The sequence below is a fragment of the Mycteria americana genome, chromosome 2 (assembly GCF_035582795.1).
Source record: "Mycteria americana isolate JAX WOST 10 ecotype Jacksonville Zoo and Gardens chromosome 2, USCA_MyAme_1.0, whole genome shotgun sequence".
NCBI classification, from domain to species: Eukaryota; Metazoa; Chordata; class Aves; order Ciconiiformes; family Ciconiidae; genus Mycteria; species Mycteria americana.
In genome coordinates, this window is record NC_134366.1 from 1,567,618 (window position 1) to 1,593,912 (window position 26,295).

The 26,295-nt window shown below is 61.6% G+C and overlaps 3 protein-coding genes and 1 long non-coding RNA gene across 5 annotated transcripts in view; 1 reads left to right on the forward strand and 3 right to left on the reverse strand.

The window, feature by feature from the left end:
- SETD2 (SET domain containing 2, histone lysine methyltransferase) overlaps window positions 1-11,192 on the forward strand; it is a 72,254-nt gene extending 61,062 nt beyond the window's left edge. The window contains exons 18-21 of the mRNA XM_075492190.1: window positions 942-1,053; window positions 8,019-8,099; window positions 8,398-8,499; window positions 10,670-11,192. Coding sequence (XP_075348305.1) covers window positions 942-1,053; window positions 8,019-8,099; window positions 8,398-8,499; window positions 10,670-10,831 — 457 coding nt within the window. The 3' untranslated portion in view covers window positions 10,832-11,192. The remainder of the gene's footprint in view (window positions 1-941; window positions 1,054-8,018; window positions 8,100-8,397; window positions 8,500-10,669) is intronic.
- A 91-nt stretch (window positions 11,193-11,283) lies between these two features.
- LOC142405201 (uncharacterized) lies at window positions 11,284-13,154 on the reverse strand. Its single transcript, XR_012774088.1, has 2 exons — window positions 12,922-13,154; window positions 11,284-11,845 (listed from the first exon to the last, which is right to left on the reverse strand). It is a non-coding gene; the product is annotated as an uncharacterized LOC142405201 (long non-coding RNA).
- A 55-nt stretch (window positions 13,155-13,209) lies between these two features.
- On the reverse strand, window positions 13,210-17,031 carry LOC142406541 (death domain-containing membrane protein NRADD-like). 2 transcript variants are annotated; one of them, XM_075495489.1, is made up of 6 exons: window positions 16,712-17,031; window positions 15,428-15,563; window positions 15,244-15,354; window positions 14,751-14,934; window positions 14,510-14,655; window positions 13,213-13,612 (listed from the first exon to the last, which is right to left on the reverse strand). In XM_075495489.1, the coding sequence occupies exons 1-6, from the start codon at window positions 16,814-16,816 to the stop codon at window positions 13,308-13,310; spliced, it is 987 nt and encodes a 328-aa protein (XP_075351604.1). In that variant the 5' UTR covers window positions 16,817-17,031; the 3' UTR covers window positions 13,213-13,307. The 2 variants fall into 2 exon arrangements, with proteins under 2 accessions (XP_075351606.1, XP_075351604.1); XM_075495491.1 differs by lacking the exon at window positions 15,244-15,354 and having other exon boundaries at window positions 13,210-13,612.
- Window positions 17,032-17,949: 918 nt separating this feature from the next.
- Window positions 17,950-24,868, reverse strand: LOC142406542 (D-serine dehydratase-like). Its single transcript, XM_075495492.1, has 8 exons — window positions 24,849-24,868; window positions 23,450-23,605; window positions 22,476-22,756; window positions 20,929-21,115; window positions 18,623-18,744; window positions 18,330-18,519; window positions 18,156-18,261; window positions 17,950-18,081 (listed from the first exon to the last, which is right to left on the reverse strand). Exons 1-8 carry the CDS (start codon window positions 24,866-24,868, stop codon window positions 17,992-17,994), a joined length of 1,152 nt encoding a protein of 383 aa, XP_075351607.1. The 3' UTR covers window positions 17,950-17,991.
- Between the last annotated feature and the right edge of the window lie 1,427 nt (window positions 24,869-26,295).

Here is a 26,295-nt window from a genome sequence, read left to right on the forward strand (position 1 = left end):
CTGGAGATCTGTCCTTTGCCTCCCTCTTGTTCAGTCTGCTTACAAGTGAGTCCTCTCACCTGATGGAGAGTCCTGTCCTTGCCCTGCTCCTGCAAAGACAGTGGTCTGTCCTGCTGGTCCCCGTTTCTCCTGGTTGTGTTCCTCCCTTGGTCTGTGGTTTTCCTCCCCGGCACCGTCCTGTATCTGCTCTCGGATGCCGACGGCTGTCCCCTCCCCTCTTCCCCACCTGGAGGAAATCCAAACCAGTTCTCCCCATCCTTCCCCGGTTTGAGCGTGGTGGGGCTCTGCCCCGAGCGTTGGCCTGACGAGCCCAAGCAGGCTGTGATGGCTTTTTCCATCTCAGCCGAGATGTTTCTGCAGAAATGGTGCTTCCCGTGTGCAGTGAGCCAAGAAGAGCTCTAGCCCTGTGTTTAGCCTCTTCTAGCGTCTGGATGAGCTTCGTGTCATCTGCCCATCCATCCTTTCAAGGCTCCTGCTCATTCCTGTGGCTTTCTCAAGATCTTTGGTCGGTGTCCTTTCTGTGATGAGATGCCTGTGACTGAATACTTGGCTTGAGGTGCCAAGGGCTGACCCTGCTCTGCAGGAAGGAGTGCCTTCCCCAAAGTCTCCGCTGTGATGTCTCCCGTCTTCCCACGCCAGAATCACCGACCTTCTTTATTTCATGCCTGTGATGAACTTCCCTTGATCCCACGTTGAGTGTCACCAGTCATAGAAAATCGTGCAACTTCCCTTTTTTAAGTTCTTCTTGCTTGGCTTTAGCCTTCTCCAACTTAGAAGCCTACTGAAGCTCATCATTAATAGCAAGACAGGGCCATGCGTTACACCCATGTTAAGAGTTTTGATGACCGATGGAGACCAGATGTCCCAGCTGATGGGACAGTCAATAAGCAGGTACCAGTTACTTTTAAGAGGGTGACGGTGGTCTCTCTGTCTTCCTTCAGGCAAACCCAGTGGGACCCTCCTACCTGGGACAGCCCAGGGGATGATGCCAGCCTTGAACACGAAGCTGAAATGGACCTCGGGACCCCAACGTACGACGAAAACCCCATGAAGGTAAGTGCGGGGCCAGCGAGGGAAACTCGGCATTACCGTCTCTTTGACAGACCGTGGGGATAATCCCGTCCTGCGGAGCAGGAGCAGCAAACGCCAGGGCTGTTGCTGAGGTCGGTACGGACTTGGGGGGATGACAGAGGGAAAAGTGACCCAAGATAAGCCGTAGTGGCTATACTGACCATAGGACCACTGGGTTTTTGTGCTTTAAAACGGTGGTAGAGGATTAACGGAGTTAAGTTGTTCTTTTCTTGGCACTGTGAAATACCCGACGAAATACGCTGTGCTGCCCGGTAGCTGCCGAAGAGCAGCTTCCCCTGGTTGCTGCCAGGTTCTGCCCTGGTGACAAATAGAATCACAGACTCACAGAATCGTATAGGTTGGAAAAGACCTTTAAGATCATCGAGTCCAACCGTAAACCTAACACTGCCAAGCCCACCACTACACCATGTCCCTGAGCACCTCATCCACACGGCTTTTAAATACCCCCAGGGATGGGGACTCCACCACTGCCCTGGGCAGCCTGGTCCAGTGCTGGACAACCCTTTCGGTGAAGTAAAATTTCCTCATATCCAGTCTAAACCTCCCCTGGCGCAACTTGAGGCCATCTCCTCTCGTCCTGTCACTTGTTACCTGGGAGAAGAGACCGACCCCACCTCTCTACCCCCTCCTTTCAGGCAGTTGTAGAGAGCGATGAGGTCTCCCAAATAGCCGAGCAGAGATTTGCGTGGTGCGCCCACCTCCTCGGCTTTTTGGGTGCTGGCTTGGTAAAGACCCCGCTGCTCCTTTGCTCACCTCTCGGGCTGCGCCGACCGGGGCTTGGGTGAACTCAGGACTTCCCTGGGGGAAGTCCTGAGCTGATGTTCTGCCCTGGACGCCAAGCATCGGCTGCAACCTCATGTGCGGAGACAACCTTATAACTGGCCAAAAAAAGGGCCGTGGCGGGGGAGAACGTTGAAATAGGAAAAACTAACGGTGCAGAAGCAGAGGAGCCGGGAGCTCTGTGTTGCTTCCACCACCAGCTGCCTTTCTGCTTTCCTGGTGAGTGCTGCAGCATCTCCGTCGCTCCTGCTGTCAGAGGTAACGCCTGAGAGGACGGAGCTGCTCTCCACATGGGATTTAATTCCCAGTTAGGTCCCTCTGCGGCCACATCTACCCCAGTGCTCGGTGGGAGGGGACTTGGCTGAGCCTCCTTGGAGGACTCGTCTGCCGTCGGCGCGGGTTTCCAGCTCTGCCAGCCCTTGCAAAGCAGGGAGGGCAGAGTCTGAGCAGCGGTTGCTGAGCCCCTGTAGATAAATCAGCCTGTGTAGCTTTCTGATTCCCTAAAAAGAAGAGGGAAGAGCCGTGGAAAGAAAGGTTAGCCAGGTTGTAACTCTCAGGGAGCAATTCTCTTGGTGCTCCGGTGATACCCACAGACTCGGGGCTGATTTTGCCGTAGGTACTGAAGGTGCTGTCCGTCCTACAGCGCCCAGGAGCATCTCCCACTGCTGCCCTCGCCTTCCCGCAGGCTCTTCCCCTGTGCTGCCAGGATCCTAAGTGTTAACCCAATCCCCATAACGCCTCCGAGTACTTCAGCCGGGATTCCTGGCGAGTTCACTTAAACTACGTTATTTACAAATATTTCTCTCCCTGTAAAAAAGTTAATTAGGAAATGGACTAAGACCTGGCACACACCGCTCAGTCACGGAGCCTTTACTTCTGCAGAGGAATCCAGAAAAGCCTTTTAAATGATTTTTGTCCCTGGGTCGGTATCACGCGTTTCCTGCCGGCATCCCCTGCCGTTCTGGGAATCTCGGCGGGCAAAGGAGCAAATTGTCACGGCACCGGGAGGATTCATAAACACGCGAGCGTCCTGGGATCGCTGGGGCTTGCTGGATCCCTTCGGTGAGCCTCGGGTTCGGTAGCGTGCAGTGACCTTGCGCCGCACTGCTCCGGCTGATACCTCGCTTTATCGCGCTCAGCAAAAGCATTAAAAACTGAGCTCATGCAGCTTTATGAACTCTCCAGATGACTCGGGCTGAAAGAGCAACAAATATTCCCGATTTGCCTGTTTCCTACAGCGCGTTTCGCTTTGATGGGAAGAGTTGTCCGTGTGCTTGCCTCGGGTCGATCGCAGTTTATCTGCACTTGCCTGATGCTTCTGGGCTGGGTTGCAAATTGCTGTTGGAGGCTATCGGCGTGCAAAGGGAGACGCGAGAACCTATTTATCAAAGACCTTCATTTTAGGCTTGAAGGCGAGGTTTTATTAAGCTGGAACAGCCATAAACTGCATCCCCACGGGGGGATTTGCTGCTCTAGCTGTACGAGCCAAAGCTGAATGGTGCGGACCAGCCTGGAGATATTGGGGAACGTCCCTGTGATGAGAACAAGGCGCTGAGAAGAAGGTTGGGCTCTTCTGAGCGAGAAAATAGAGTTCTGCTGGTACTTTGCAGCTTGGGGAGTCTTTTTCCTGCTGACTTTCGAGGGTGACTGCAAACGGAGCAGCAAGGAAAGATGCTTCTGTAAATGCAGGCAAGCGTTCACATGCCAGATTCCAAACCTTTGGGATAAAAAAGGTGCTGAGGACTGGGGCGATGCTCGAAGGGCTTCGTCTCGGGGCAGATGTGAGCTGGCTGCTTCTGCCTGAAGTTTTCGCTGCTCACTCAAACCCTGAAATCCCAATTTTCAGGTGCAAAACAATTCTGAAGCCATCAATACCTCGTTCCTAAATTAACACCGGCCGCGCGGCTTTGGCTGACCTCACGGCGACGTGGTTCTTGCTCACTTTAGAGCTTTAAATCTTTTTCGTCTTGGCCAGCATCGCCTGAAGGTTGGGCTTTTCCCGGCTGTGGAAATAACGCTGAATTCCCACGTGGTCGTAGCTTGCTCACCGCCGCCTCCGTAAGACGCTTCCACCCTGAAACTGCAACCGCATTCCTTGGATTTTTTTACCCTCCTCCCCAGCCCGCACCTTTTCCAAGAGGGATTAAACCCTCCGGCGTCGTGGCTCCGGCCATCCCACAGCTGCTGCTTCTATTCCTGGTGTCCCCCGCCTGCGAAACGCATGCGACAGCAGTGACCGGGGTATTTTATTTCCTCCGGAGCGTGTTCAACGCGCTTCCGAGCATCATCTGCTCCCTTCTCGATACCCTCAAAGCCCCGGCGTGGCCGGTGTTGCTACAGCTGGTGCCAGCAATGGGTGAGCTCGCCGGGGGCTCGCGTGCCGGTATAGTGATCTTGATGGAAGGGCACAAGAGGTGCGCGACGCCACGCTCGCTATTTCCCTTTAAAGCCCGTTTTAAAACATGCATTTTCCCCTGGAAAAGGGGTTTCATGAGAGGGTGGCCTGGCGGAGCGCTCGGGGAGGCTGGCAACGACACAGGGCTGGATGCCGAAGTTTTTGCATCCTTTTAAGATGCAAAGGAGGAATTAGAAATTAGAAATAAGATGCACAAGGAGAAATTAGCACCTTTGCACAAGGAGTAGCTTAGAAATAGAGTTTCTATTTCTCCTCATGCTCCTCAAAATTTTGGCACTGATTTTTCCCCCCATTGCATCCTTTTAAGATGCAAAAAGCTCAGATTTGTTGCACGGATGCGTTCGCGTCTCTGCCCGTCGGTACCTCCTGAAGAGCACGGAAAGGTCGGCATCAGCGGAGCAGATCCCACGCTGCCGGAGAAGGGCATCGTGGAAAGGCTCCTCCGAATTTCCCAGCACGTTTGGCTTCTTGCTCCCCTCCCACCGTCACCCCATCCCCGGCTGGTTTTCCCCTAACAGCGTCGTTGCCCACCTCTCCATCCCCACCTCTCCATCCCCACCTCTCCATCCCCACCTCTCCAGCCCCACCTCTCCTCTGGAGGGTTTTCGCATAAAGCAGCGAGGCCGATCAATGCCATTACCACCATTTTTGGGGTCTTTTCCTGCGTTACAGTTTTCCCGGCGGGGCGGCACGGCTTTGGGTTACGGGAACGCTTTGGAGGGGCTACGAGGGAAGCGCCGCGGTCACGTCAAGGCAGGCTGAAGCCCTTCGATAAGGAGGTTTTAATGTTAAAGATTAATTTTAGCACAAGGAGAAATTAGCACCTTTGCACAAGGAGTAGCTTAGAAATAGAGTTTCTATTTCTCCTCATGCTCCTCAAAATTTTGGCACTGATTTTTTCCCCCCGTCCCGCGTGCTCCGGCCGAGGGGAGCGGGATTTCCCCTGAGCTGCCAGACCGTGCTGCCTGCCTGCCGTAGGCAGCCCTGCCTGCGCCGGGGCAGGGACCGCAGCCGTGCATCGGCTCACGGCTTTCCCATCCGGCGGGCTTGGTGGTCGGCCGGGGTTTGGCTTCTCCTTCCCGCTCCGGTCCCTGGAAAATGCTATTTTCCCCTTCCAGGTCACCCCCGCAGCCCAGGCAGCTCCCGCGGTTGTGGTGGGAAGCGATGGAGCCTTTCCACAGCTCGAAATCCCGGGAGCGTTTAGTCCCAGGCTTAATCCAACCAGGCCGGGCTTTAGTTTTGCATTTACTTTCTTTACGCATCGATTTTCACTCGTCTTTATTTGGCCTTTGCAGCGCTTCCCTGCGAGCTCCTCCAAACCCATCCCCTCCGGCTCTACTTCAGCCAGCTAATTAGCGCTGATAATTTATAACATCCTTTGAGGGCTAAATTAAAATCCTGTCGTTACCAAACTGACCCGCGTAGGAAATAACTCCTTCCCTGGGCTGACTCGGGGAATTTGGAGAAATTTGGGTGTGCTGGCAAACCCGCGGCTGGGTGATGGAGAAGGGCTCGGTGCCGGGAGGTGGCTGGGCTTGGGGACAGGAGGTGGCAGGGCTTGGTGACGCCACCGTGCCGGTGCCGCGCCGGGAGCCGGCAGGGAGCCATCTGCTCCCCATTACCAACCTTTTGATGTCGGTACCCGAGCCGCGGGCAGGGAGCGGCGAGCTTTGATGTGCGGCCAGCCCAGAGACGCACCAGCGCTCGCTCGGGACAGCCCTCGGCCATAAAACTTCCCCGTCAAGGGTTGATTTAAGCCCCACCTCGGTTTGCTTACGGGACTTCTGCCCTCCGGCCTAAACCAGGCGCGTCTTTGGGGTTTGAAAGGGATGGGATGGCTCCTGCTTTTTTCAGTGTTAAATACTTAAAAAAAATTGTTTTTTTTTTTTAAAATGAAAAGAGCGGAAAGGAGAAGGCAAACCTCCCCCGGCTTTGCAAGCCTTTAACGAGCCCTTTTGCTCTCTCCAGCCTTAAAATCTGAGTCGTGATAACCCGCGGTACCCAAACCTCTCTCAAAAGCCAGCGCCGGCGGAGAGGTGCTGCTTTTCGCTCTCTTAAGACTCCGAGGAGGTCGCGGGGCTCCAAGGCGAAGCCCACGGGGATGGGCGTGCGTGGAGAGGTGGGCGTCGAGCTGGCGGCGAAGGGATGCTCGCCGGGATGCAGCGGGCGCAGTTTCTACTCCGTTAATGCAGGCAACAAATTAAATCAGCCGGTGCTTGTGCTCCGTGGGATTGGTACTCGGGGGAACAGCCAAAAATTCCTATAAAATTCAATTTATCCTTCCGCAATCGTCTCTAGCTAAAGAGAATCTGCTGTAAACGCTCGCCAGCGGGGTCCCAGCCCTCGCAGCGATTTCGGCACGGGGATGGTTCCGGCAGGGACGGTTCTGCCGCCGTCGATAGCTGCCGCCGAGCGCCTGGCTTTGATTAACGGGCTGAATAAGCGAGCGTTGCTCAAACGGCCCCCGGAGCGGGGTTAGGACAGCGTCCCTCCCGCCTGGGTGTCCGGCCGTGCCGGATTCATCCCTGCAAATCAGGGTTGTGCCGGTAATTAGGCTTTAACGTGGGTGAAATAAATGGGGGGCGGTGATCAGCTGCTTTCCTTCTCCCTCGCTCCAGCTACGGATAATACCCCCACCGCAGCGCTCGCCCCCCCAAACCAGGCCGACTCGCCCAGGGCCAGCTCGCGCCCTTTTTCCAGCTTTTTTTCCAAAGAAAACAAGAGCGAGGAGCGGCCCCCGTGCCTCCCCGGGGGCTGTGCTCCCAGCCCAGCAGCGTGGCTGGAGCACGCCGGGAAGCGTGCCGGGACCGGGCTGGGGAGCGCACCGGAATTGGGCTGGGGAACGTGCTGGGACCAGGCTGGGAAGGGCTCCGGAATTGGGCTGGGGAGGGTGTTGGGATCGGGCTGGGAAGTGTGCCGGCACCGGGCTGGAGAGCGTGCCGGGATCGGGCTGGGAAGCGCGCTGGCACCGGGCTGGGGAGCGGGCTGGGAAGCGTGCCAGGATCGGGGTGGGGAGCGTGCTGGCACTGGGCTGGGAAGCTCACCGGGACTGGGCTGGTGCGTTCCCCAGGACCACACTGGGAAGCGCGCCTGGTTTGGGGTGGGGAGCGTGCCGGCATCGGGTTGGGAAGCGCACCGGGACCGGGCTGGGAAGCTCACTGGGACCAGACTGGGAAGTGCGTGCCTGGTTTGGGGTGGGGAGCGTGCCGGCATCGGGTTGGGAAGCGCACTGGGACCAGACTGGGAAGCTCACTGGGACCAGACTGGGAAGCGCGTGCCTGGTTTGGGGCGGGGAGCGTGCTGGGACCAGGCTGGGAAGCACACCGGGACTGGGCTGGGAAGCTCACCGGGACCAGACTGGGAAGTGCGTGCCTGGTTTGGGGTGGGGAGCATGCCGGCATCGGGTTGGGAAGCGCACTGGGACCAGACTGGGAAGCTCACCGGGACTGGGCTGGGAAGCTCACTGGGACCAGACTGGGAAGCTCACCGGGACTGGGCTGGGAAGCTCACCGGGACCAGACTGGGAAGCTCACCGGGACCGGGCTGGGAAGCTCACTGGGACCGGGCTGGGAAGCTCACCGGGACCAGACTGGGAAGCGCGCGCTGCCCGCCTGGCTGTGGGGCAGGGGTTGGCAGGAGGAGCGCCGTCCCCAAGGTGGGGACAGGGACGGGGACAGCCCTGCTCGCCTCGGCCAGCGTCTTAATACCCTTTTTCTTCCCCCCTCTCCAGTCTTCCAAGAAGCCCAAGACGGCGGAAGCGGACACGTCGAGCGAGCTGGCCAAGAAGAGCAAGGAGGTGTTCAGGAAAGAGGTGAGTCCCCCAGCGCCCCGGGAGGTTTGTCACCGTCCCACGCCGGTGACGCGACCCGGGGGGACGCCGGAGCGGGGGCGTCGGGGTTCGCCGTCCCCGCGCGGGCGATGGGACGCCGGAGCGGGGGAGCCCGCCGCTCGGGGACGTCGGGGCGGCCCGCCGTCCCGCGGACGGTTGGGTCTGGGGGTCGGCGGATCCCCGGGGACGCGTCACCCCCGGGGCCGGGGCCGGGGCCGGGGAAGGGGCGGCGGGGCCGGTGGGCGAGGGCAGGGCCGGGCGCAGCTCTCTGCTCCCGCAGATGTCGCAGTTCATCGTGCAGTGCCTGAACCCCTACCGCAAACCCGACTGCAAGGTGGGGCGGATCACCACCACCGAGGACTTCAAGCACCTGGCGCGCAAGGTGCGGGGGACGCGGGGGGACGCAGGGGACATGGGGGGACGCGAGGGGACGCGGGGGGATGCGGGGTACATGGGGACGCAGGGGACGCGGAGGACGCAGGGGATGCGGGGGGACGTGGGGGGACGTGGGGGATGCAGGGGGATGCGGGGTACATGGGGATGCAGGGGACGTGGGGGATGCAAGGGACGCAGGGGGATGTGGGGGACACAGGGGATGTGGGGGGACGTGGGGGGACGCAGGGGACGTGGGGGATGCAGGGGGATGCGGGGTACACAGGGACACAGGGGATGTGGGGGATGTGGGGGGCCGCGGGAGATGGAGGGGGATGCGGGGTACATGGGGACGTGGGGGATGCAGGGGACGCAGGGGGATGCGGGGGACACGGGGGATGCAGGGGGATGCAGTGGATGTGGGGGGACGTGGGGGATGTGGGGGGACACGGGGGATGTGGGGGGATGCGGGGTACATGGGGACGCAGGGGACATGTGGGACACGGGGGACGTGGGGGATGCGGGGGGATGCGGGGGACACGGGGGGGATGCAGGGGACGGGGGGGGATGTGGGGGACGCAAGGGACGCAGGGGATGCGGGGGGATGCAGGGGACACAGGGATGCAGGGGACGGGGGACACGGGGGGGATGCAGGGGACGCAGGGGGATGTGGGGTACACGGGGACGCGGGGGGACACAGGGGACGTGGGGGGACGCAGGGGGACGTGGGGCGGGGGGTGGCAGGGCCCCTCCCGCGGGCGCGGCGTGCCGGGTAGGGGAAGGGAAACGGCAACGGCGGGGGAAGGTGGGGGAGTCCCAGCCGATATTTGGGGGACCACAGCCAGCGGTTGGGGGCGCTTGGGAACGAGGGGACACATTGGGGAATATTTGGGGAACATTTGGGGAACCCAGGAACTATTTCAGGACTAAGAGGCAATATGTGGGGACTAAGCAAATATTTGGGAATAATAGCCAATATTTGGGGAACATTTGGGAATAATGGGACACATTTGGGGAATAATTAGGAATAATAGGAAATATTTGGGCAATATTTGGGAATAATGGGACACATTTGGGGAATAACAGCCAGTATTTGGGAATAAGGGGAAATATTTGGGGAATGATAGCCAATATTAGGGGAATATTTGGGAAAAATAGGAAATATTTGGGAAACAATAGCCAATATTTAGGGAATGTTTGGGAATAATAGGAAATATTTTCAGAATAATAGCCAGTATTTGGGGAGTATTTGGGAATAATGGGCAATATTTGGGGAATAATAGCCAATATTTAGAGAATATTTGGGAATAATGGGACACATTTGGGGAATAATAGCCAGTATTTGGGGAATATTTGGGAATAATGGGAAATATTTGGGGAATGATAGCCAATATTTAGGGAATATTTGGGAATAATGGGACATATTTGGGGAATAATAGGAAATATTTGGGAATATTTAGGGAATAATAGCCAATATTTAGGGAATATTTGAGGAATACTAGCCAGTATTTGGGGAATAATGGGAAATATTTGAGGAATAATAGCAAAATACTTTGGGAAATAATAGGAAATACTTGGGGAATAATAGCAAATATGTGGGGAATACTTGGGGAATAATAGGAAATGCTTGGGAATATTTGGGGAATAATAGGAAATATTTGGCCATATTTGGGGAATATTTGGGGAATAGGAAATATTGGGGAATATTTGGGGAATAATAGGAAATATTTGGAGACTATTTGGGGAATAGGAAATATTTGGGAATATTTAGGGAATAGGAAATATTTGGGAATATTTGGGGAATAATAGGAAATATTTGGAGAATATTTGGGGAATATTTGGGGAATAGGAAATATTGGGGAATATTTGGGGAATAATAGGAAGTATTTGGGAATATTTGGGGAATAATAGCAAATATTTGGAGACTATTTGGGGGATATTTGGGGAATAATAGGAAATATTTGGAGAATATTTGGGGAATATTTGGGGAATAATAGCAAATATTTGGAGACTATTTGGGGGATATTTGGGGAATAATAGGAAATATTTGGAGAATATTTGGGGAATATTTGGGGAATAATAGCGAGTATTTGGGGACTAATGGCAAAATAGCTTGGGGAATGCCCAAGACTTGGATTGCTGGGAATAACGGTGCCGTCCCGGCCCTGCCGCCCCCGCAGCTGACTCACGGCGTCATGAACAAGGAGCTGAAATACTGCAAGAACCCGGAGGATCTGGAGTGCAACGAGAACGTGAAGCACAAGACGAAGGAGTACATCAAGAAGTACATGCAGAAATTCGGGGCCATCTACAAACCCAAAGAGGACACGGACCTGGAGTGACCACCACCCCCCATGGATGCCAGACCCAGCCAAACCTCGGAACACCCGATTCTGCCAGGATTCGCGGTTTTAAACCACCAACCTGTGAATTTATTATTATTATTATTATTATTATTAATTATTATTATTATTATTTTTAAAAAAAAAAACCACAAAAAAACCCCAAAAGAAAATAAACTTCGTTCCCTACGGCGTGAGGCGGTTTGTGCTGCCGGGGCGACGCGGAGGAAAAGCCGGGCTTTGCTAAACCGGGCTTTGCCGGCTCCCCTACCCCAGCGGTGCTGTCGGACGCACGCACCCCGTGCGTCACCAAGCTCTGTATTATATTTTAACGTATATGTGAATATATTGATAATTTGGGGTTGTTTTTTCGTTTTTGTTTTTGCTTTTAGCCCAAGACGTGCCGATACCACGGGAACACTTTGTAAGGATAGTTTCGGGGTTAATTTTGGTTTGGTTTTTTTTTTTTTTTTTTTTGGTTGTTTCCTTGGTTTTATTTTTGGTTCTGCGAGGTTTAATCTGTTTTCATGTAAATATTGTGGAGCGGGGCTGCCCCCGGATTTCTGGCAGGCCTCGTGCTATGTTGATAAGATTGATTTTACTGCTTAAATCATTTTACTTTATCCAATTTTTACGGAACTTTTTATGTAAAAAAAATTAAAAAAAAAAAAATAAAAGAAAAATGACCAAAAATCGATACCGGTCCCGGCCCCGAAAGAGGTTTGGCACGGCCGGGGGGGGCGGCTGGGGGGACCTGGCGGTGGCACTCGGGGAAGCCCCTGTCAGCCTTAGCATCCCCATGGGGGGGACAGGAGGGGGTCTGGGGGTGACGCAGCTCGGGGCAGGGGTGCCCGTGCACATTTTGGGGTTAAACCGGCTCTTTTCCGTCACGCAGCGTCCCCCGGTGCCGCCTGCCGTGGGGTCTTTGGGGTTGTTTCCCCCCCAGGGCCACCCACCCCCCTGCTGTCCTTATGGGGAGGGGTGTGGGACGCGCGCCTGGGGACAGACGGACGCCTGAGGACACGCATCCCAGGGACACGTGCTTGGGGACACATGGATGTCTGAGGGGACACATCCCGGGGACACACGGACACCCGAGGACACACGTCCCGGTGGCATGCTTGTGGGGACACATGGCTGCCTGAGGACACACATCCTGGTGACACGCGTCTGGGGACACACAGGGACATCTGAGGACACGTGCTTGGGGGGACACACGGACATCTGAGGACGCACATCGTGGTGACATGCTCTTGCAGGGACACACGGATGCCCGAGGACACACATCCCGGGGACACGCGCTTGTGGGGACACATGGACACCTGAGGACACATGTCCTGGGGACATGTGCTTGGGGACACACGGACACCCAAGGACACACATCCTGGGGACAGGTGCTTGGGGGACATGGAAACCTGGGGACACGTGTCCTGGGGACACACGGACACCTGAGGACACACATCCAGGAGACACATGTATGTGGGACAGGGACACCTGGGGACATACATCCTGGGGACACACGGACACCAAAGGGGACACATCCCGGGGACACAGACACCTGGGGACACGCATCCTGGGGACACACAGACACCCGAGGACACACATCCTGGGGACACACACTTGTGGGGACACATGGACACCCGAGGACACGCATCCCGGGGACACAGACACCTGGGGACACGCATCCTGGGGACACACGGACACCAAAGGGGACACATCCCGGGGACATGCACTTGTGGGGACACACGGACACCTGAGGACGCACATTCTGGGGACACACATTTGGGGGACACAGACACCTGGGGACACGCATCCTGGGGACACACGGACACCAAAGGACACACATCCTGGGGACACGTGTCCTGGGGACACATGGACACCCGAGGACACACATCCTGGGGACACACGGACACCAAAGGGGACACATCCTGGGGACACGCACTTGCAGGGACACACGGACACCCGAGGACGCACATCCCAGGGACACACGCTTGTGGGGACACATGGACACCCGAAGACACACATCCCGGGGACACACATTTGGGGGACAGGGACACCTGGGGACGTGCATCTTGGGGACACACGGACACTCGAGGACACACATCCCGGGGACACACGCTTGTGGGGACACACGGACACTCGAGGACGCACATCCCGGGGACACAGACACCTGGGGACACACGTCCTGGGGACACACGGACACCCGAGGACACGCGTCCCGGGGACACACGCTTGTGGGGACACACGGACACCCGAGGACGCACATCCTGGTGACACACAAGTGACACATTTAATGCGCCCACCCAGGGACCAGACGCGTCCCCGAGCCCCGCGCCCTCCGTCACCGTCCCCACCAATCCCCCCCCCTTCCCCGCACCCCTAAAAAAGTACAAAACCCACGTTAGAATAAAAAAATCCACGGGGAGCACCCGCCGCGCCCACCCGGCGCCCGCGGCCGGGCCTCGGGGACCCGCGGTCACACGGCGGAGGTGGCGTCCCCGGGTCCCGCCAAGCGCTGGGCCGCGTCCTGCCGGCCGATGGCAGCCAGGGCCTGGCACAGGGTCTCCAGCGTGGCCCCCTCGGTGCCGGCCCAGGCGCTGAGCAGGGTGCGGGTGGGTGCCCGGCCCCGGCCGAAGGTGCCGATGGCGTCGGGGCCGAAGCCCAGGCGGGCGGCCAGGCTGCGCCAGTCCCCGCCGGGACCCCCGCTCTCCAGCAGCCGCTCCAGCTCCTCCTGCCGCTGCGGGGCCACCGCGCCCAACGGGTGCCCCTCGGGGCGGGGGGCTGCGGGTGGGGGCCAGGGTCAGCGCCCAAAATCACTGCCCGGCGCCCGGCGGTGCTTCTGCGCCGGAGGTGTCGCCGGCTCCCCGGAGAGAGAGACCTACCGGGGCATGGGTGCTGCCCGACCCCATTTGGGTGCTCCCCAACCCCATCTGGGTGCTCCCCAGGGCATGGGTGCTGCCCGACCCCATCCAGGTGCTCCCCAACCCCATCTGGGTGCTCCCGAGGGAATGGGTGCTGCCCGACCCCATTTGGGTGCTCCCCAACCCCATTTGGGTGTTCCTTGACCCCCATTTGGGTGCTCCCCAGGCCATGGGTGCTGCCTGACCCCACCCAGGTGCTCCCCAGTCCCATTTGGGTGCCACCCAAACCCATCCGGGTGCCCCCTGACCCCCATTTGGCTGCTCCCCAGGGCATGGGTGCTCCCCGACCCCATCTGGGTGCTCCCCAACGCCATTTGGCTGCTCCCCAACCCCCATTTGGTGCCACCCAACCCCATCTGGGTGCTCCCCAAGGCATGGGTGCTGCCTGACCCCATTTGGGTGCCCCCCAACCCCATTTGGGTGCCCCCCAACCCCATTTGGGTGCTCCCCAGGGCATGGGTGTCCCCCAACCCCATTTGGGTACCACCCAACCCCATCCGGGTGCTCCTCGGGGCATGGGTGCTCCCCAACCCATCTGGATGCTCCCTGGGCTGTAGGTGCACCCCAAGCCCATCCAGATGCTCCCCAAGGTACAGCTGCTCCCTGGAGACAGAAGCACCCTGACCCCCACCCACCCATGAACACAGGTGGTCCCCAACCCCATCCTGATGACATCGGGGGACAAACACCCCCCCCCAGACCCCACCCTGGGATGGGTGCCCTCGCCCCCCCCCAAAACTGGGTGCTGGGTGCTCACCCTTGCCGGGCTGGTGGGGCTCCTGCAGGCTGTGGGTGTCCAGGAAGACCCCGCTGTCACTGTGCAGCTTCTCCCCCTCGGGTGACGTCCCCAAGTCCCCTGCCCGCGCCTTGGCCAGCTGCTGCTTCTGCCTGCACGTGTGCCAGCTGCCCGCGGGGACGGAGGGGGGGTCACCCAGGGTGCTGGGGTCCCCCCCCCCCCCCCCGTGTCCCCCCGCCCTCGTCGTCACCCCCAAACCTACCACTTGAAGGCCACGTAGGCGAGGAGTCCCACCACCACGGCGGCCAGGAGGGAGCAGTAGACGGGGATGATGTCCTTGCCGGTGGCCTCGGGCGGCGGCGGCACGAACTTGGGGGTGGCGGGTGAGGGGTCCCCCGTCACCGGCTCCCCGGGGGGGTCCCCCTCCGTGCGCTCCAGGTCCTCGACTACGGGGATGAGGTTAGGGGAGCCCCGCTCCCGCCCACCCCTGCCTCAGTATCCCCTTGCAGGGAAACCAGCACCCACGGGTGGCTTGTGGGGTGGGGGGGGACACCCTAAATATGTTGGGGTGCTGCAGTGTGTCCCCTCAATTCACCCCAATTTCCTTTACCCCCCCCCCCGTGGTGCACAGCACCCCAGACCCACCCACGGGGAAACTGAGGCACAGCCACCGACCCCACAGTGAAGACCCCCCCCCTCCCCGGGTGCCACCCCCCGCCCTTGGGTGCCACCCCCCCTTCCTGGGTGCCACTCACGGGTGCAGAGGGTGTCGCGGGTGGGGGTGCAGGCCCGGGCGGGCGGCAGCGGGCAGGGGGTGCAGGGCTGGCAGGGCTCCACCGCGCTGCTCAGCGCCGAGAAGGTCCGGTCTGGGGGGGGGTGGGGGGGTGGTGAAGGGTGCTGAGGGGTGCGGGGGGGGGGCGGGGGTGGGGGGGTACTCACTGTGGGTGCAGGGCTGGCAGCGGGTGTCGGCGTGGCCGCAGGGCTCGGTGACGCCGAAGCCGGGGGGACAGGGGGTGCAGCAGCCCCCCCCCGCCGCCGCCCTCCCGCTCTCGCAGCCCCCGCCCCACCCGGGCACCTGCGGACACGGGGGGGGGTGGGGGGGTCCTGCCTCAGTTTCCCCTCGACGTTGCCCCCGGGGAGGGGGGGGTGAGCATGACCCCCCGCCCAAAACCCCGCTGTGCCCCCCCCCCCCCCCCCATGGCGGGGCTGGTTTGGGGTCCCCGTGGTCCCGCGGGGGGGGGGGGGGAAGGGAGGGGGGGGTGCTCGGCCCCGGCGGGGTGGGTGGGCGTGGGAGGCGAGTGCTTGTGCCCGGGGGGGGGTACGATGGAATGGAGGGGGGTGAGAGACTAATGGATACAAAAAGAATAATGAAGGAATAATGAACTACAGCGAATAAAATTGGAAAATCGAATCAAAGGAAGAGAAGGAAATAACCGCAGAGAAAAGAAAAATAAGCGGGAAATAAAAGCCCCTGACATGAGCGAAAGGAGAAGGAGATGGAACGGAACGAAATGAAGGGAAATAAAGCGAAAACATATGAAGTCAAGTAAAATAAAATCGAAATAAAAAGAAATAGAGCGAGAGCAAAAGAAAGAAAATGAAAAGAAAATGAAATAAAGTAAAAGAATATGAAATGAAGTCAAAGAAAATAAAAAGAAATAAAGTAAAATAAAATGAAATGGAGTAAAATAAAATAAAAAGAAAAGGAAATAAAGTAAAAGAAAATAAAATGAAATAAAGTAAATAAAGTAAAATAAAATAAAAAGAGAATGAAATAAAGTAAAAGAAAAGGAAATAAAGTAAAAGAAAATAAAATGAAATAAATAAAGTAAAAAAAAAAAAACCGAAATAAAGTAAAATAGAGTAAAATAAAATAAAAAGAAAATGAAATAAAGTAAAAGAAAATGAAATAAAGTAAAAGAAAATAAAAATAAAAAGAAATAAAAGGAAACAAAGTAAAATAAAAAGAGAAGAAAAGGAAAGGAACTAAAATAAACTAAACCCGAATGAAAGGAAACAAACGAAATCAAACAAAAGAAAAAGAAATACAGGACATGAAGTGAAGTGAAACGGCGCATCCCGGGCAGCGGCGGCCCGGCGGGCCCCGGGGCGCAGCGGGGAGCCCCGTCCCGTCCCGTCCCGTCCCCGTCCCCGTCCCCGTCCCCATCCCGTCCCGTCCCCGTCCCCGTCCCCGTCCCCGTCCCGCCCCGGTCCCGCCCGCACCGGGCAGAGCAGCACCAGCAGCAGCAGCGGCAGCAGCGGCAGCAGCGGCACCGGCAGCGGCACCGGCAGCCGCAGGAGCGGCCGCACCGCCCGGCCCCGCCGCATCGCGGAGACCCGGGCCCGGCCCCGGGACCCGCTCGCTCCGCTCCGAGCCGCTCCGAGCCGCTCCGAACTGCTCCGAACTGCCCCGAGCCGCTCCGGTCCCGGCCGGCTCCGCTCCGCTCCGCCTCGGTTCGGCTCCGCTCGGTCCGGTCCGGCTCCGCTCGGCTCCGCTCGGCTCCCTCCGGTCCGACTCGGCTGGGCCGGGCTGGGCGCGGCTCGCCCCGGGCCGGGCAGGGCGGGGCGCTCCGCCATTGGCTGCGAGCGGCGAGGCGGGGCGGGGCTCCGCGCGGAGCCCCGCCCCTCTCGGCTCGGCTGGGTTCGGGTCCGCTTCGGCCCAGCCCCGGTTCGGGTCCCGCTCCGCGCCGGCCCGGTGGCCACCGCCCGGGCGGGGACCGGACTGGCCCAAACTGGGCCGGAGCGGGCCGCTTTCACCCGCTCACGCTGGGGCCGTGGGGACCGTGTCCCCCCCCCGCCACCTCCCTGTCGCCTCTCAGCCCCGGGGGCAAAAGTGCCTGGAAATGGGAAAAGCAGCTTTATTGAGGCCGGTGCGGGGAGGGGGTGCAGCACCCCCGAGGGGGTGCAGGGCCGTGGTGTGGGTGCAGCACCCCACGTGGGTGCAGGACCCCAGTATGGGTGCAGGACCCCGGCGTGGGTGCAGGACCCCGGCGTGGGTGCGGGGTTTCGGCATGGGTGCAGCACGCCGGTGCGGGTGCGGCACCCTGGTGTGGGTGCAGGTTCTTGGTGCGGGTGCACAGGCTCGGCATGGGTGCAGCACCCCAGGATGGTTGCAGGATCCCGGCATGGGTGCACAGTCTTGTTGTGGGTGCAGGGTCTTGGCGTGGGTCGCAGCATGGGTGCAGGGTCTCGGTGTGGGTGCTGGGTCTCGGTTTGGGTGCAGCACCCTGGCATGGGTGCATGGCCTTGGCGTGGGTGCAGGACGCTGGCGTGGGTGCAGCAACCCCCCGGTGTGGGTGTGGGGTCTCAGTGTGGGTGCAGGGTCTCGGTGTGGGTGCAGAGTCTTGGTGTGGGTGCAGGACGCTGGCGTGGGTGCAGCAACCCCCCGGCATGGGTGCAGAGTCTTGGCGTGGGTGCAGAGTCTTGGCGTGGGTGCAGGGTCTTGGCGTGGGTGCAGGGTCCCGGCGTGGGCGCAGCGCCCCGGCAGCTCCCCGCTCTCCTCCCTACCAGCCGCGGACGGGGTGCCAGAGCTCCACCACCTTCCCGCCGGCGTGGACGTAGTAGACGGGGTGCATGGCGGCGGTGGCGCAGGCCTGCGGTGGGTAGGGATGCTGAGCCGGGCGTGGCCGGGCGCGGCCGGGCGTGGCGTGGCAGGGCGGGTACTCACATGGAAGGGGATGAGAGCCAGGATGCTGCCCAACGGGAAGCGCCCGAAATCCAACCGGCCGTCGACGGCTTCCACCTGCCCGTGCTCCTGCGTCAGCCCCACCAGCCTGCGGGGACACGCCGTCACGTCGCCCACCCGCGTGTCTCCCCCACCCGTGCCACCCACGGCACCCACCTGAGCTGCGGGTGCCCCTCGATGGCGGCGCAGCCCGTGGGCGCCTGGTCCCGGCCGTGGAGGCTGAGGGCGGCCCACCCGCAGTCCACCAGGAGCTGGTTGCGGTGGGGATAGTGACCGATGACCCTGGTGAGGACACGGATGGCCACGTCCTCCGGGTGACAGGAACCCAGCAGGGTCTGCTGAAGGTCTGGGAGAAGAGGGTGCCCAGCCCGGGTTGGGGTGCGTCCCACCCTGGGGGGGGGTGTCACACCGGGGTTGGGGGGTGGTCCCAAGCCCCCCAACCCACTCACCGTAGAAGAGGTAGTTGCCCGGGTGGAGCTCGGTGAGCTGGGCCATCTCCGGCACCGGGTGGCTGCAGGACGGCGTGGAGCCGATGCTGGCCTGGGGACACGGCACGCCTGCCCGCCGCAGCCTGCCGGCACACGGGACCCTCTGAGCGGCCAGGGCACGGCCAGGGGGACATCACCCCCAGGCACCGTGGGAGTGGGAGCAGAGGTGGGGCCATCACCCCCCCACCCCAGGCACCATGAGGAACAAGATCAGAGGTGGGTCCATCACCCCTGGTGTCACAGGAGCAGGACCACAGGTGGGTCCATCACCCCCAGGTGCCATGGGAGTGGGACCAGAGATGGGTCCATCACCCCTGGTCACCATGGGAGCAGGACCAGAGGTGGGGCCATCACCCCTGGGCACCATGGGAGCGGGACCAGAGTTGGGTCCATCACCCCCTGTGCCAGGCATCATGGGGAACAAGATCAGAGGTGGGTCCATCACCCCTGGTGTCACAGGAGCAGGACCAGAGCTGGGTCCATCACCCCCAGGTGCCATGGGCGTGCGACTGGAGGTGACTCCATCACCCCTGGGCACCCCAGGAGAGCGACCGGAGGTGGTGATGCCCCAGGGAGCCCCAAATGTGCGAGGGAGACCCCCAGATGTTCAAGGGAGCCATCCAGATGTGGCAGAGCACCCCCCCCCCCACTGCGGTGCACCAGGAGGACCCTGAGATGTGCTGGGGAGCCAGCCAGATGTGCCTGGATGCCATCCAGAGGTGCCAGAGAGCCCCCAGATGCAACAGAGAGCCCCCCAAACACCCAAGGCAGGTCACGCCCCCCCCAGATATGCCAGAGCACCCCTCCAGATGTGCCTGGGACCACCCCCAGCTGTGCCCAGGCATTCCCAAATGTGCCTGAGATCCACCCACACGGAGCTGGAGATGCCCCCAGATGTTTTAAAGCACTCCCAGATGTCTCTGGGAGCCCCCAGATGTGCCACTGCACCCCCAGATGTGTTGGAGACCCCTTCAGATGGTTCTGGGAGTCCCCAGATGTGCAAGAAACCCCACCCCGATATGCTGGAGACCCCCCAAGATGTGCCAGGGTGCCACCAGATGTGCCCAGGTGGCCCCAGATGTGCCAGAGATCCATCCAGATGTGTGTGGGACCCCCCCCAGACATCCCATAGCAACCCCAGATGTGCCTGGGACCCCCCTCAGATGTACCAGGACATCCCCAGATGTGCCAGAGGTTCCCCCCCCAGACGGGCCTGCGATCCGCCCCAGGTATGCCAGAGCCCCCCCAGATGTGCCAGAGCACCCCCAGATGTGCTCAGGAGCCCCCAGATGTGCCTGAGATCCACCTATATGAGCCTGAGCTCTCCCCAGATGTGTTAAATCATCCCCAGATGTTCCAGGGCCCCCCTCCGATGGGTCAGAGCACCCACAGATGTGCGCAGGAGCCCACAACCCCCCGAGTATGGCCCAGCTCCCCCAGATGTGCCTCGGACCCCTCCCAGATGTTCCCGGGCCCCTCCCAGCTGTGCCAGAGCCCCCTTAGCTGTGCTGCGGACACCCCCCCCCAGATGTTCTGGGGCACCCCCAGATGTGCCCAAGATCTTCCCAGATGTGCCCGAGCAGCCCAGATGTGTCCCATCCCCCCCTACATTCAAAGGCCACGTGGCGAGGGGGTGCCATGTCCCCATGGGGGGGGAGGGGGGTCACACCCCTCCCCCGCTCTCCCTGGCCCCTCTGGGACCGTGGGGCTCATCGGGGGGTGGGGGTGGGGGTGTCAGAGCAGCCCCCCGAATTTTAAGGGGGAGGCGGGGGGGGCAGCAGGTTTCCCCGCGTGCCTCAGTTTCCCCACCGCAAACCGGTGCCACAACCGAGTGGGGTGGGGCCGCAGACCCCCCGGGAGGGGTCCCCAGGGGAGCACGGCCCCATGCACAGGGGATGGGGGTCCTGGGGGACCCCACTGCCCCCCCCCCCCCCAAAGTGGGAACCACCCGGCAGCAATTCCCTGCGGGATGCAGAAACCCGGCTGGGAGGAGCGGGTGACAAGCGGGGGGGGGGACACACAACGACACAGGTCCCAACCTGCCACCAAAGCCACATCAAAGGTGAGCGGAGCTGCCAGCGTCCTCCTCCAGCACCCCGGGGGGGCTTTGTAGGGCCCCCTTTTATGGGGGGCATTTGCATTTACAGCCAGGCACCGGGGTTTTATGGGGTGGGGGACACCCCCCTCCCCCACGGTGGCCAGCTTGGCCCCCTCCCCCCGCCCCAAATCCCCTTAACTCTGCCCGTCCCTGGGTTTGGGACACTCACGCGGTGACGAAGTCAAGCACGGCGGCGGCGGTGGCCCGGGCGATGGCTTGGATGGCCGGGACATCGCGGCAGCCGTAGGTGTCCCCGCAGTGAGCGTAGACCCCCACCAGTGTCACCTCCTCCGGTGCCTCCTCGGCGATGGCCCGGGCCAGGGCCACCGCACCGGGGTCCGTGGGCCGCACGCCGGCTGCCGGGCCAGGAGGAGGAGGAGGGTCCCAGCGTGGCTCGGGGGGGTGGGTGCTGGGGTGGGGGGGGTGGGGGGGGCTTTGGTGGCCAATGTTGGGTGAGATGGTGGAGATGGGGGGCTTGGGGGGACGGGGGCATCACCCCCATGGAGCGTCCTGGGGGTGGGCGGGTGAAGATGGGGGTTGGGGGGGCTGAAATGTCCCATCGTGGGGGGTTATGGGGGGCTCGCCCCATGGAGCACCCTTGAAGAATGATTGGGGGGGGGTCTTGAATGTCCCATCCTGGTTGAGCTGCGGGGGGGACATGGGGGTCCCCCGCCATGGAGCATGCTTGAATAATGGCTTTTGGGGGGGGGGTGTCTCAAATGCCCCATCCTGGGGGTTATGGGGCACCCCTGCCCCATGGAGCACCCTTGAAGATGACTTTTTTTGGGGGGGGTGTCTTAAATGCCCCATCCTGGTCGAGCTGGTGGGTCTGGGGGCTTGAGGTTGGCGGGGCACAGAAGAACAACTTCTTGTGGGGGTGGGGGGCTCAAATACCCCATCCTGCTTGAGCTGCTGGGGCTGGGGGGGGACATGGAGCATGGCACCCCGGGGAGCATCCGGGGGGGGGTGCAACCACCCTTGGCGAGAACGCGCGATGTCCCCCCTCCGCATCCCCCCACCCCACAGCACCCCAGGCACTGGTGGGATCCCAGAGGCTGGTGGGATCCCAGACACCGGTGGGATCCCAGATGTTGGTGGGATCTGAGATTCAGGTGGGATCCCAGACGCTGATGGGATCCCAGACGCTGATGGGATCCCAGATATTGGTGGGATCCCAGATGCAGGTGGGATCCCAGACACCAGTGGCATCCCAGATGTTGGTGGGATCCCAGACACTGGTGGGATCCCAGATGTTGGTGGGATCCCAGAGGCTGGTGGGATCCCAGATTCAGGTGGGATCCCAGACGCTGATGGGATCCCAGGCACCGGTGGGATCCCAGAGGCTGGTGGGATCCCAGACATTGGTGGGATCCCAGACACTGGTGGGATCCCAGACACCGGTGGGATCCCAGATGTTGGTGGGATCCCAGAGGCTGGTGGGATCCCAGGCACCAGTGGGATCCCAGATGCAGGTGGGATCCCAGACATTGGTGGGATCCCAGACACCGGTGGGATCCCAGACACCGGTGGGATCCGAGATTCAGGTGGGATCCCAGACGCTGATGGGATCCCAGACACTGGTGGGATCCCAGATATTGGTGGGATCCCAGATATTGGTGGGATCCCAGGCACCGGTGGGATCCCAGAGGCTGGTGGGATCCCAGGCGCCGGTGGGATTTGGGGTGTGTGGGGGTTACTTTGGGGGGGGTCACCTACCCCTGCCGTTCCCGCAGTCGAGCTTGAGCCAGACGAGCCAGCGCTTGCCGGCGGGCAGCGGGTGCTGGCGCAGGAGACCCAGGGCCCGGGGGCTGTCGAGGAGGAGCTGGAAGGTTTGGAGGCGCTGGGCCAGGGCCGCGCACTCCTCCAGCCGCCCCCCCGGCAGCGGGTAGGCGTAGAGGATGTCATCGAAGCCCCCCGCCGCGAAGAACCGAGCCTCGGCCAAGGTGGAGACCACGATGCCGCGGCGGGTGCCGCCCGTCGCCAGCTCGGCACCTTCTCTGGGGGAGGGGGTGGAGGGAGGGGGTGATGGGGGGTGCTAAGGGGGTGCTGGGGGGGCACGGGGGGGTCTGGGAGGATGCCGGGGGGATGGTGGGGTGCTGGGGGGATGCTGGAGGGGAAGGTGGGGGATAGTGGGGGGGTGATGGGGAGGAAGGTGGGGGGATGCTGGGGGATGTTGGGGGGATGCTGGGGGAGAAGGGAGGGGATACTGGGGGGATACTGGAGGGGAGGTGGGAGGGTGCTGGGAGGATGCTGGGGGGATACTGGAGGGGACGATGGGGAGGAAGGTGGGGGATACTGGGGAGGATGCTGAGGGGTTGCTGGGGGGGATGATGGGGAGGAAGGTGGGGGGGTGCTGGGGGGGAGGATGGGGGGAGGATGGGGGGTGCTGGGGAGGATGCTGGGGGGATACTGGGGGGATACTGGGGGGGAAGGCGGGGGTTGCTGAGGGGGAGGATGGGGGGAGGATGGGAGGGATACTGGGAGGATGCTGGAGGGATGTTGGGGGGATGCTGGGGAGATGCTGGTGGGGGGGACGCTGGGGGGGATGCTGGGGGGATTTTGGGGGGAGGATGGGGAGATGCTGGGGGGGATGCTGGGGGGTTGCTGGGGAGGGGGGTGGGGGGATGTTGGGGGGGATGCTGTGGGGGGATGCTGTGGGGGGATGCTGGGGGTGGGGGGGGCACACTCACAGCGTCTTGTGGGTTTTGACGTGGGGGCGCAGGCGGAGGCCGAGGGCCCGGCAGCGTTCCCGCATGCGCTCGGCGTTGCGCCGCATGGTCGCCTGCTCCAGGGTCAGCGCCGGGGTGGGCAGCTGCTCCAGGGGGGCCCCCAGCCAAATGCTGGTGCTGCGGAGGGGGGGAACCTGCCCTGCACCCAGCCCTGCACCCAAACCTGCACCCACCACGCACCCACCACGCACCCACCACCCCTCCAAACCTGTACCCCCTATGCACCCCCCAAAAAACCCCCCTGCACCCACCTTGCACCCCCCCTGGACTCATCCTGCATCCACTTGGCACCCACCCCTGCACCCAAACCTGCACCCACCCCTCCCCTGGGGGCACAGAGGTGGCTGCCGTGGGTCCCTGCCCCTTGGGTGGGGATTGGGGGCTGGGGGCCAGCGGGCTGAGCCCCCCCCACGGGACCCAGCACCCAGGGGTGCTTTGGGTGGGGGCGGTGCTGGGGCAGCCCGGGGGTGTCCCCACCGCTGGGCACAAACCGGGGGGTTCCCTCGGTCTCAGGTGGACACTTGGGACTGGGACCTATGGGACTGGGAAACCGGGGAGTGGGACACCTGAGTCACCTCAAACAGGGACACTGGGAGCAGGGACAAGTGGGACTGGGACACCTGGGACTGGGACACCTGGGAGAGGGACACTTGGGACAGGGACAAGTGGGACTGGGACACCTGGGACTGAGACACCTGGGACAGGGACACTGGGAACAGGGACAAGTGGGACTGGGACACCTGGGAGAGGGACACTTGGGACAGGGACACTGGGAACAGGGACACTTGGGACTGGGACCTATGGGACTGGGAAACTGGGGAGTGGGACACCTGGGTCACCTCGAACAGGGACACTGGGAACAGGGACAAGTGGGACTGGGACACCTGGGACTGGGACACCGGGAACAGGGACAAGTGGGACTGGGACACCTGGGACTGGGACACCTGGGACAGGGACATATGGGACTGGGATGTGTGGGACAGGGACACATGGATTGCCTGGGACTGGGACACTTGGGACTGGGACACTTGGGACTGGGAAACCTGGGACTGGGAAACCTGGGAGTGGGACACCTGGGTCACCTAGGCTAGGGACACTGGGAGCAGGGACACCTGGGACAGGGATGCCCGAGACTGGGACACTGGAAACGGCCACCTGGCACTGGGACACATGGGACTGGGCCACCTGGGCCCAGGACACGGGGACAGGGACACCTGTCCAGGTCCAGGTGGGATGGGGACACCTGGGCCCTCCGTGGGGTGACCTCGGTGTCCCCACCAACACCTGGGGCACCCACCGCAGGCTGTCTGGGGTGAAGGTCCCGGTGGCACCCTGAGCACCCATCCCTCCCCCTGCCCACCTGTCTGTCCGTCCGTCCATCCCTCCGTCCGGCGCCGTGGCTGCTCCCGGCTCGGCTCCGGTGGCTCCGGTGGCTCCGGTGGCCCCGCTGGTGCCCGCTCCACGTGACGCCGTGGGCACCCGCAGCCAGCCTTGGCTGGGGACAGAGGTCGCTGCCGGCCATGGGGCCCCCCCGGGGGTGGCAGGGGCAGGGGAGGACACGGGCGCCGCGGCCGGGGACATTCAGCCTCCCCGGGACAGCACAGGGACAGCCTGCCAGCTCCCTGGGGACAGCGGCCGGCTACGGAACCCCATGCCCGTGGGGGGCCGAGGAAGGACGGCTGAGACCTGGAATGCTCGTGCTCCGTGTGCCCGGGGCTGCTGAGACCTCCCGTGCTCATGACACGTGGGTGCGCGGCTGCTGAGGCCTGGCACGTTCATGACACGTGGGCACAGGGTTGCTGAGGGCTGAGGCCGCACGTGCTTGTGACGTGTGCACATGGCTGCTGAGAGCCCGGCTGCCCCGTGCGCGTGACGCAGGGGTGCAGGGCTGCTGAGACCCCCCACGCTCGTGACACAGGGGTGCAGGGCAGCTGAGACCCCCCACGCTCCTGACACAGAGGTGCACAGCTGCTGAGACCCCTACACTCGTGACACAGGGGTGCAGGGCTGCTGAGACCCCCCACGCTCCTGACACAGAGGTGCACAGCTGCTGAGACCCCTACACTCGTGACACAGGGGTGCAGGGCTGCTGAGACCCCCCACGCTCGTGACACAGGGGTGCAGGGCTGCTGAGACCCCCCACGCTCGTGACACAGGGGTGCAGGGCAGCTGAGACCCCCCACGCTCCTGACACGTGGGTACAAGGCAGCCGAGCCACAACCACGTCCATGGCACATGGATACGCGGCTGCTGAGACCCCCCATGCTTGTGACACAGGGGTGCAGGGCTGCTGAGACCCCTCACACTCGTGACACGTGGGTACAAGGCATCTGAGACCTTCCACACTCGTGACACATGGGTACAAGGCATCTGAGACCTTCCACACTCGTGACACAGGGATGCACGGCTGCTGAGACCCCCCATGCTTGTGACACAGGGGTGCAGGGCTGCTGAGACCCCCCACACTCGTGACACGTGGGTACAAGGCATCTGAGACCTTCCACACTCGTGACACATGGGTGCAGGGCAGCTGAGACCCCCCACGCTCATGACACAGGGGTGCAGGGCTGCTGAGACCCCCCACGCTCGTGACACGTGGGTACAAGGCAGCCGAGCCACAACCACGTCCATGGCACATGGATACGCGGCTGCTGAGACCCTCCATGCTCATAACACGTGTGTACAGGGCTACTGAGATCCCTCCCACTCAGGAGACGTGGGTGCACGGCTGCTGAGACCCCTTACAGTCGTGACACACGTGTACATGGCTGCTGAGACCCCCCCGCCTCGTGACATGTGGGTGCACG

What these genes read in the sequence shown, in the direction of transcription:
- LOC142406542 (XM_075495492.1), bottom strand. Translation starts at nt 24,868, where the DNA reads ATGGACGGACGGACAGACAG. An exon ending in GGGCAACTACCTCTTCTACG is followed by an intron (nt 18,520 to 18,622) that starts GTGAGTGGGTTG and finishes CTCTTCTCCCAG; the next exon opens with ACCTTCAGCAGACCCTGCTG. An exon ending in TGGCTCTCATCCCCTTCCAT is followed by an intron (nt 18,082 to 18,155) that starts GTGAGTACCCGC and finishes TACCCACCGCAG; the next exon opens with GCCTGCGCCACCGCCGCCAT.
- LOC142406541 (XM_075495489.1), bottom strand. Translation starts at nt 16,816, where the DNA reads ATGCGGCGGGGCCGGGCGGTGCGGCCGCTCCTGCGGCTGCCGGTGCCG. An exon ending in CTGCCAGCCCTGCACCCACA is followed by an intron (nt 15,355 to 15,427) that starts GTGAGTACCCCC and finishes ACCCCCCCCCAG; the next exon opens with ACCGGACCTTCTCGGCGCTG. An exon ending in GCCTACGTGGCCTTCAAGTG is followed by an intron (nt 14,656 to 14,750) that starts GTAGGTTTGGGG and finishes CCCCGCGGGCAG; the next exon opens with CTGGCACACGTGCAGGCAGA.